The sequence below is a fragment of the Musca vetustissima genome, unplaced genomic scaffold, assembly GCF_032173495.1.
Source record: "Musca vetustissima isolate MV318-11 ecotype Yass unplaced genomic scaffold, APGP_CSIRO_Mvet_v1 utg11745, whole genome shotgun sequence".
NCBI classification, from domain to species: Eukaryota; Metazoa; Arthropoda; class Insecta; order Diptera; family Muscidae; genus Musca; species Musca vetustissima.
The window spans coordinates 187,917-199,367 of record NW_026877187.1 but is presented as its reverse complement, the minus strand read 5'-3'; the positions used below and the strand labels follow the sequence as shown (position 1 = coordinate 199,367).

Genomic DNA, 11,451 nt, shown 5'->3' with positions numbered 1-11,451 from the left:
ATTATAATTTAAATGAATTCAATTGTATAATATTTATACATATAGAACTGTCAAATGAACATATGTTTCATTACGATATACTGTACTACTGTATGTCAAAATGTATATATTTCTTATATATGTTTGTATATCAGTTTCATAAAGATAAAAGCATAATAATTCGATTAAATTATACTAGAAACAATACGTTTACCTTTAGGACATACACACACACACATACGCTGAATAACATACATGCACACATACACAGATGTGCTTAGCCTAGGGAGCATGTATATATATATATATTTATTTATATTTGTCTATATATAGAGACCTAAATACATTTGTATGTTTGTATTTTACTAGTAAATAATCTCAATAATTTCAAATATGAATTTGGTATTTACCAATAATTTTATACATAAATTTGTTTTTGTTATCTGTTTTATTTTATTTATTTTTTTTTTGCTTCTTTTACATTGCTACATACAAACATACATGTATGCTAAAACTAAAACAGAAAAAATTAAATGAAAAAAATACATTCACCATTATATGTACCTAAATATTTACACAATTTTTATAAAGTTTTGGTTTCAGTTTTTTACAGGGTGATACAAAATCGAAGGGCTCAAATGAAATAAAATGTAATATTAAATAATTCGATTTTGAATCCCAAAATAAATTCAATATTTATAATCTTTAAAAATTAAAAAATATATATATTTTATTTTCTTTCATTCCATTTTGTTATAACCAAAAAAGGGGTTTCATATTTTCTCTTATTTATATTTGTTATACTTAGAAAGTAGGGTTTGGTTATGAATTTTTTGTATCATATAATATCTATATTATTTATGTATGGTTCATGATGTTTGTTGGGGTTGTTTTTTTTTATTATTAGTATTAAATATTATATTACTTAGTATGTATGTGTATATATATGAATTTGTATTTAGTTTACTCTCTCTGATTTTTTTAGTATTTATGTGTGTGTTTTTTTTTCTCTTTGGGTTCATAATGATTGTAAAATGATTTGAGTTTTGTTGGTTTTTTTTCATTTTTTATAAATTTAATATATGTATATATGTTTGCATATAAAAAAATGTATGAATAACTGAAAACTGAATTGAAATACATGTGTGAATACATATGAATATAAAAAATGCAAATATTTTAATATATATAAAGTTGTGGGTTTTTCATTTTTCTGTAAGCTTTTATATTCAAATTTGTAATTTGCTGAATTTAGTTGGGCGCCAAAAATCGCATACATGCCACAAGTAATATGACCGGAATTAAACAGATGTCATCAATCATTTTACGTGAGGATGCACTGCCATAGAAAGTTACACTCAAATCGCGCATTTCATTATCTGCAATGAGAGAAAAAATCAAACAATAGTGGTTAGATATTTGCATATTTGTAGAAGTTTGAAATTGACAAATAAATAAATAAGATACAACATTTCATTTTTGTATGATATTTTGTTAGTAAGAAAATTATGTGAACATGTAAATACTTAGCTTTAAATTTTTTGAAGAAGAAAATTTTATGTTTAAATAATTAAAAATTATTATATATAATGAAGCAATTGGAAAATAGGCTTGAGTCAATTGTGTAATAGCAAAATATTTTACGGAACAACATTAAGGGCCCATACACTATACATCATGCCGTATAGCATTTATCATAGTATGTGTTATTTTTTGAAAGTTTATTTATGTATGTGTGACACACACACAATGCATGAAGAAAATCAAAATAGTTTTGATTTTGAAAATGAACCCCTATCAATCTGGAGAATAATATTCATTTTGAAAGTTCTCAGTAAATAATTTTGTGTACAAAAATAATAAAATTGTGACGGAATAACAAAACGACTGAATTTACGACTCAAAATGCAATTTTTGGCACAAAAATCGATTTTTTGGAATAGTGATTGAAGAGTTTCCCATACACTAGTCAATCTCACATATACAAAAAGGGGTTCATCGGCATGACGGCATGATTTATAGTGTATGGGACCCTTTAGGAATCTGAGTTAAAAAAGAGGGACTATATAATTATTTTACAATTTCCGACCTATTTCCGATATACCAATTTGTTGGAAAATCTGACTGAAATTTTATAAAACCAGCAAGGAATGTTCAAAAGTCGGAGGGACCGACTATATGATTCCCTTCACCACTCTGGGTACATACAAGAGATGCTAATATGTTCAATATCCTGTAGATAGAATAGTCACAGCACCTTTGGGGGACCATTGAAATGGAATCGGGCGAAATTAACTGTGTGAAGTACATAGATATTTGAACTAAATTAAAGCAACCCATACACATACCATTCTGAAGTTTATGAAACATTAAATGTCAATCATTTGCATGGAATCGAGGAGAATATGTATGGTGCAATTGTGTGCTGCAGCACAGTGCGCTATCCAAAATGTATCTCGACACAAAATACAATACACGTTATTCTAGGTGTCATTTGGTACGTTGTGCACTAATTCGTCTTAATCGAACATTAGTTATTTGGTACAACATTATGTGAAATTGGATGGAGATATATATGGAAGCTATATCTAATTCTGAAACTATTCCAACAAAATTTCGCATACATCAATCTGGACTCAATTCAGTTCTCTGTAAAAAATGTTGTCTCCATCGGACAAATATTGGCAATGTCGTGCTCCATTTATATAAAATCAAACGAAACTATATATGGGAACTATATCTAAATCTGAATCGATTTCAACAAACTACACGGACGTCAACCTGTAGTATTTTAAATACGCTATGGTAAAATTTTGTCACAATCGGACAAACACTGGCAGTATGGTGCTCCATTTACATAAAATCAGACGAAGCTATATATGGGAGCTATTCCTAAATCTAAACCGATCCCAACAAAACTTCGCATACGTCAATCTGGACCTAATTCATTACGCTGTGCAAAATGTTGTCTCAATCGGACAAATATTGGCAATATGGAGCTCCCTTTACTTAAAATCGGACGAAACTATATATGGGAGTTATATCTAAATCTGAACCGATTCCAACAAAATGTCCCCATTCATCAATCAGGACCTAATTCAGTACTCTGTGCAAAATTTTGTTTCAATTGGACCAATATTAGGAGTTTGGTGCACTATTTACATAAAATCGGATGAAACTATATATGGGAGATATATCTAAATCTGAAATGATTTTCTCCAATTTAAATAGGGTTCGCCCTTGGGTGAAATAAGTGACCTGTGCCAAATGTCATTCAAATCGGATCATAAATGCGACCTGTGCTTTGTTCACAAAAATACATGGACGGACAGACAGAGGGACGGGCATGCAAAATTCGACTCAGAAAAAAGGAACCATTGGTCTATCTCGATTATTTTTGCCTGTTGCAAATATATGCACAAATACATAAAACCTGTATCACAGTTTGGTGAAGAGTATTAATATTCACAACTTAGGACAAACAAAATATATGTACCCCCATTTATACGTCTAGAGATTAGATGATACTCATCGAGGGCTTTCACCACAAAATGTCCCACCCATTAACAACCCCGAAAGAACCAAATGTAGTGCAAATCGAACGGTATATAGAGACTTTGGTACACCATTTACCTTAAATCGGACGAAAGTATATATGGGAGCTATATCTAAATCTGAACCGATTTTCAGGAAACTTAACACACATCTAGACTTAATTCAGTACGCTATACAAATTTCGTGCAATTCGAAAGAAATGTAGAGGCCATTTACACAAAATCGGACGAGAATATATATGTGAGCTATATCCAAATCCGAAGCGATTTCTACGAAACATGGCAGACATGACTCCAGACCCAATTCAATACGCTGTGCCGAATTTCGTGAAAATCGGAAGATATATAGGGTCTTGAGTGTACCATTTACATTGACTCGGACGAAAATATATATGGGAACTATATCTAAATCTTAAGCGATTTTCACGAAACTTCTCACACGTCATTTTATGCTTAATTCAGTACGCTGTGCCAAATTTCGTGCAAATCGCAAAATATATAGGGCCTTTGGTACACCATTTACCTTAAATCGGACGAAAGTATATATGGGAGCTAAATTTGAACAGATTTTCAGGAAACTTAACACACATCATTCTAGACCAAATTTAGTACGCTGTGCCAAATTTCATGTAAATTGACAGATATATAGGGACTAAGGTGCACCATTTACCTTAAATCGGACGAAAATATATATGGGAGCTATATCTAAATCTAAACCGATTTTCACGAAACTTAACACACATTATTCTAGACCCAATTCAGTACACTGTGCCAAATTTCGTGAACATCGAATGATATATAGGGACTTAGGTGCACTATTTACCTAAAATCGGTCAAAAATATATATGGGAGCTATATCTAAATCTGAACCGATTTTCACGAAACTTAGCACAAATTATATCGTACGCTGTGCCAAATTTCGTGCAAATCGAAAGCTATTTAGGGTCTTTGGTGCACCATTTACCTTGAATCGGACGATTTTCCCAATTTCTATAGGGTTCGTCCTTGGCCAAATAAATGAGCTGTGCCAAATTTCATCCAATTCGAATAATAAATACGACATGTTCTTGGTTACAATTTAACATGGACAGACAGACGGACGGACATGCATAAATCGACTTAAAAGTGATTCTATGCATATTCTCAGAAGGAACCATGTGTCTATCTCGTTTTCTGTTGCCTGCTACGTCGTTGATGGGAGCTATATGTAAATCTGAACCGATTTTCTCCAATTTCAATCGTCCTAGGGCCAAATAGATGAGCTTTGCAAATTTCATCCACTTCGGATCATAATTGCGACAAGTACTTTGTTACTAAAAAATATCGCGTTGGCAAAGACGCGAATATGCCAATTCCTCGTCGTTCTTATGGCACATTATGGCGTATTTCACATTTAGGTCTACACCTACATATAAAGTCCCCATTACAGTGAAATATTATTACTTTCGATGTATACAGAATTTTGCACATTCAAAATAATAAAAAAAAAATCCCTAAAATATATACAAATAAAACATGCAATATATACACTTGAAAACATGCAAATGAATTAATATGAAACATTTAAAGTGATTATGAAAAGGTAGAGAAAAATAGAGAGAGAGAAACAGAAATCCAACTTATACATTAGAAGTGAACATATAATGAGACCAGAAGAAGAAGAACAAATTTGTAGAACGAAAATATTACAACTTGCCGCATTTGAAAAAAAAATGGTAAACGAAATAACTAACCTGACAAGTGGCCGTGATTTAAATAAGTCGATAAATCAGTAAGTCCATCTGGAAGTAATGAATGTTGCAGTATGGCAATTTATTAAATGACCATAATGAAGGAAGCAATTTCATAAGAGAACAACAATAACATTTGCCACAAAAATATATATGTAATTGAAGAAATGAATTCCATTAGAAATCAATCAATTGTTGGGAATAAGTTTTAAATATCAATAACAACTGGAATCCCATTCTGATATGGAATATAAAATATCAATAAACTATTTGCTGATTTTAATACAGACTGAAAGATGTTTATTCAACTTTTTTGTAGTTAAACTAAATAACATATCACATACAACGTTTTTCCCACCCTCCCCATCAAAATATGGTGATCCGCAGAAATACGAAACACCAACAAAAAAGGTAAACCAAATTCTGTAAAAACCTCGATAAACCTACAGCAACTACATTTAATTTGCATGTAAACCAAATAGCCAAAAGGTATTACCATCAACAGCAACACGAACGCCATCACCAACACGACCAAAGGGCTCAAGAGAACCATCAGCCTCAGCATTGTCAATTTTATTTCAGTGGAAAATATTTTTGGTACAAAATACCGCATAGCGGTTATTTCCGATATTTCGTGTATTGTCAACTGAATAAACAAATACAATTGGCATTATGGTTGTTGGCATTGTCGAATTGTAAATAAACTTTGTCATCGCTGACGCTGAAGTATGTTATGATTTAAGGCTGAGCAATGTAAAAATCGGGATTATAGAATTGTATGACTTTATAAAGAACTGTCAGAGATGAAAGCAGAACATGTGTTTTCTGAATAAAAAAGATTTTAAATTTTATATTCCGAAAAGTCGGAATGAAGATCTTTTGAATATAAACTATATAGATCAAATTCTGAAGAATTTTGGATAATGGACATTTTCATTAAAAAACCTTTGAGATTTAAATCTCGTTCTTATTTCAAAAACCTCTCTATTATTAAATATTATACAAACGTCCATTGTTTCCACTATAATCCCATGCATTTTTCAGTTCTCTTTACTTTGACCCACATTTCGGACATATGCAATGTTTTAGTCCGTTTGAATAATCAAATGCCTCTTCGGTGCATAGCAACCGCAACCTTTGTGACAGCTCTGTAATATGCACATGTTAGATGGTCCCTACAATTACACAGCAGGTCGTAGATTTAAATATTGGAAGGCATAACTTTGGTAAAATTGTTGTTTAGAAACATTACGAAACATTGGGAAACCTTTTTTTGATTCGAGTAAGAAAATGAAAATACTTTAAATTAAATTAAAGCACCAAATTGTAAGGGTTATTAAATTGCAGGATGACATGATAAACAAATTTAAACGCGAGGAAAAACCAACCGACAATTTTCGTCTTTCAGCCATAAAATCCAGAGTGGATTTAAACAAACAGAACAGAACAACATTAGGACGGTGTCGACTACATTATAACCCTACACCTCTTTGGAGGGTCTATGAGTAAATGGGAAAATGAAAGAATTTCTAAAAATAACCAGTAAGGAAGGTCGGACGGGGCTGACTATATGATACCCTTCACCACTTTGGGTATATTCAACAGATGAATCCCAACAGACGTCGCATTTTTAAAGGACCCGTAAAAAGAAATTGGATCCATAAACATGTCATTCTGCAACCGATACTAAATGTTTCATTTGGTCAGATATATAAGCTATATCTAAATCTGAACCGATTTCAGGAAACCTAACACATCATTCTGCCGAATTTCGTGCAAATCGAAATATATATAAAGACTTTGCCGCACAATTTACCTTAAATCGGACGAAAATGTATATGGGAGCTATATCTAAACCTGAACCGATTTTCACGAAACTTAACACAAATCATTCTAGACATAATTCATTACGCTGTTGCAAATTTCGTCCAAATCGAAGCATATATGTAGGGACTTTGGTGCACCATTTACCTTAAATCGAACGAAAATGTATATGGGAGCTATATCTAAATCTGAACCGATTTTCACGAAACTTAACTCACATCATTCTAGACATAATTCATTACGCTGTGCCAAATTTCGTGCAAATCGAGAGATATATAGGGACTTTGGTGCACCATTTACATTAAATCGGACGAAAATATATATGGGAGCTATATCTAAATCTGAACCGATTTTTTTCCAATTTAAAATTAAGTGACCTATGCCAAATTTCATCCAAACCGGATCATAAATGCGACTTGTACTTTGTTCACAAAAATACACGGACGGAAAGACGGGCGGACAGACGGACATGCGTAAATCGACTCAGAAAGTGATTCTATGCATATCCTCAAGAGGAACCATGTGTCTACCTCGTTTCCTTTTACCTGTTACAAACATATGCAGAAAGACGTAATACCCTCTACCAGAGTGTGGTGAAGGGTATAAAAATCCGAACAATTAGAAACGTGGTTAAATTCGGCCGGTCCGTAGTGCGTATTTAGAATTTCTGAAATCGGTCGAGAACTCAGGAATTACCAAAAAAAAAAAAAAAAAAAACAACAATAAAAAAATTGCCTATCCCTCGTTTTGTTAATCATTGTGCGATGTTAATAATACTAGTTCCGAAAAGAGCCAGACATGTGCTCTTTCGAACGCCGTTTGAATTTTTGGATTCTTAAGGGAACACACCCATTCTTGATTTTAATTATTCAAGATTTTCAATGGACTGGTAAATCAATACCAATGCTTGCACATATATATTTGAAGATTTAAAAGAGAAGAAAAATAATTTACAAAAAAATTTTGTTATTGCTTTGTTGTTGTTTTTGTAAATAAAGAAAAGTCCTTATTTTTGATGGCGGGCATGATAACTCCTCACTAGAACATCGGAATCCGAAAATTCCAACGGTGTTAGAAAGAGTACATGTCTGGCTCTCGTATGAACTAGGATTATTGACTTCGCTCTAAAATTAACAAAATGGTGGACATTAAAAAAAATATTTTTGGAAAATCGCCGATTTTTTACCAAAAACCAAGTTAAAAAATATGGAAGATGTTCACCGATTGGCTTTATCCTAGTTCATATGTGAGCTATACACTCCCAGAGAAACGTTGCAAAATTTGGAACCGATTGGATTGTTAGTTTTTGAGTTATCGTGCCCGCCATTCGCAAAAGAGAAAAACGCGTTAAAAGTTTGAGAAGCCCTTTAGACGTCACTTGATATATATTAATGTTGTAATTGAAGCGTATCGTGTAGTCGGCCACGTCCGACTTTTCAACTTTCCTTACTGGTTTTCTGTACATATATATATATATGTATGTCAGCCTTCAAGAACCCTTTATACTATGTTGGGCAAAAGCCTTCAACATTTCGAATCGTTATATGAGAGCTATACCAAGATGTAACCCGATATTGATAATTTTTGGTAGGAAGATTGGTCACCCCATGAGAACACGAAAAATCGAAGTAGCTAAATAATAGGGGGTTGCATTATATGGGGCCTACCCGGAAACTTGGGCCAAAATAGATCGATAGGGAATTTTTTACTCAAAAATAAAATTATAGCTTATTTTGGTTGAAATACATACCCACACTCTCCAAAATATCTCTGAATTTGGAATGTAGCGTTTTATGGAGGCTAGCCAATTCCGGGTTTTGGGTGTATGTAAAATTTCAACGTCCTGTCTTAAAAATTGCTTAAGCCCCCCCCCCCCCCTCCCATTCTCGGGTTCTTGATTTAATTCGAATCTGCTCTAATTCAAGAATGTCCCTACAAAATTTCAAGTGAAAATCTCAAGAACTCTTGAAGGTATAGCCGATTTATTGTGACAGCATCAAGTGGCGGCTAAAGGGACGTTTCTCTTTTGCGAATGGCGGGCACAATAACTCAAAAACTAATAACCCAATCGATTCCAAATTTGTACACGTTTCTCTGTGAGTGTATAGCTCTCGTATGAACTAGGATAAAGCCAATCGGTGAAGATCTTCCTTATTTTTTAACTTTTAACTCGGCGATTTTTCAAAGGTCCGCCATTTTGTTAATTTTAGACGGAATTCAATAATCCGAGTTCATACGAGATCCATACATGTACTCTTTCTAACACCGTTGGAATTTTCGGATTCCGATGTTCCAGTGAGGAGTTATCATGCTCGCCATCAAAAATAAGGACTTTTCTTTAGTTACAAAAAACAACAACAAAACAATAACAAAATTTTTTTGTAAATAATTTTTCCTCTCTTTTAAATCTTCAAATATATATGTGCAACATTACAAACCTTAACAAACTTTGGTATTGATTTACCAGCCCATAGAAAATCTTGAAAAATTAAAATCGGGTTCTCTTAAATTACTTAATTGAGTCTCTGGTAAATATTTCGGTCATACAAGTCAAGCTCTTGCAGTTTGTGTAAAAAACGTTGGATATCATATCCAGGTGGTACCCATCATTCACAGTTACCATTCACAACATCTTTAAAAATGTCACCAAACTGTGACTTTTTCTGGAATACTTCTGGCTGATCTTCACTCCAGAATCGATAATTCTATTTAATTGTGTACCCATTGAGTACAAAATTAACTTCGTGTCTGAACACAATAAGCGCTTGATTAGCTTTCTCAATAGAGCAAGCATTTTGATAAAAAAAATCTGTGATTTGCGATGAGTTAGTTAAATTAGCTGTGTTTTTATACCCTTCACCACACTGTGGTACAGGGTATTATGTTTTGTGCATATGTTTGTAACAGGCAAAAGGAAACGAGATAGACACATGGTTCCTTTTGAGAATATGCATAGAATCACTTTCTAAGTCGATTTATGCATGTCCGTCCGTCCGTCCGTCTGTCTGTCTGTCTGTCCATGTTAAATTGTAAACAAAGTACAGGTCGCATTTATGATCCGAATTGGATGAAATTTGGCATAAGTCACTTATTCGGCCCAAGGACGAACCCTATTGAAATTGGGAAAAATCGGTCCAGATTTAGATATAGCTCCCATATATAGTTTCGTCCGATTTCATGTAAATGGTGCCCCAAAGTCCCTATATATCTTTTGGTTGGTACGAAATTTGGTATAACGTGCTGAATTAAGCCTAGAGTGATGTATGCCAAGTTTGGAGAAAATCGGTCCATATTTAGATATAGCTCCCATATATAGTTTCGTACGATTTGATGTAAATGGTCCACCAAAGTCCCTAAGTATCTTTCGATTTGCACGAAATTTGGTACAGCCTAATCATTTAGGTCTAGAGTGATGTCTGCCAAGTTTCGTGAAAATCGGTCCAGATTTAGATATAGCTCCCATATATAGTTTCGTCCGATTTCATGTAAATGGTGCCCAAAGTCCCTATATATCTTTCGATTTGCACGAAATTTGGCATAACGTACTGAATTAAGCCTAGAGTGATGTCTGCCAAGTTAGGAGAAAATCGGTCCAGATTTAGATATAGCTCCCATATATAGTTTCGTCCGATTTGATGTAAATGGTCCACCAAAGTCCCTAAATATCTTTCGATTTGCACGAATTTTGGCATAACGTACTTAATTGAGCCTAGAATGGTGTCTGCCAAGTTTCGTGAAAATCGGTCCAGATTTAGATATAGCTTAAAGTAATTGACGTACTAAGGAACCAATAGGAACAGAACGTTCTGAAATTAGTATAACCTAACCTGTGACAAGTTTATTTGAAATCGCTCAATATTTGGATAGAGCTTCTATATATATATTCGCCCGATTTCAAGTAAATTGGGCATCAAACTCCTCATGTTAGTCAGATTGACATCAAATTTTGCACAACTTACAAAATTGAGCATAGAATTACGTAGTTGCGTTTTCTAGAAGTGCACATAGCCCAACGGATGACATATTTATATTTGTTTGAAGTCGATTGACATACTTCATGGATAGATTTAGGTAGATTCACATTTAGATAAATAACACATTTTTTCATCCAATTTTATGTTATAGTCCTGTTTAATAGACCCATAGTGGTGAAGGGTATCATATAGTCGGCCCCGTCCGACTTTACTACTTTCCTTACTGGTTTAAACCCAGTTTTGCCAAAATGATATTCGCGAAAAAATCACACTTTCGTCACTTTCTAGAAATATAAAATATTATATTTTATATAAGTTTTCGTATGATTTCTATTTAGATCTATCAAAAATATAAATAGTAATCATCAATATAATAAAATTTAATTTCCC

General features: G+C 33.3%; 1 protein-coding gene across 1 annotated transcript in view; it reads right to left on the bottom strand.

Moving 5' to 3' along the window:
• Positions 1-1,230: 1,230 nt before the first annotated feature.
• LOC133321785 (lachesin) overlaps positions 1,231-11,451 on the bottom strand; it is a 132,086-nt gene continuing 121,865 nt past the window's right edge. The window contains exon 9 of the mRNA XM_061530858.1: positions 1,231-1,358. Coding sequence (XP_061386842.1) covers positions 1,231-1,358 — 128 coding nt within the window. The remainder of the gene's footprint in view (positions 1,359-11,451) is intronic.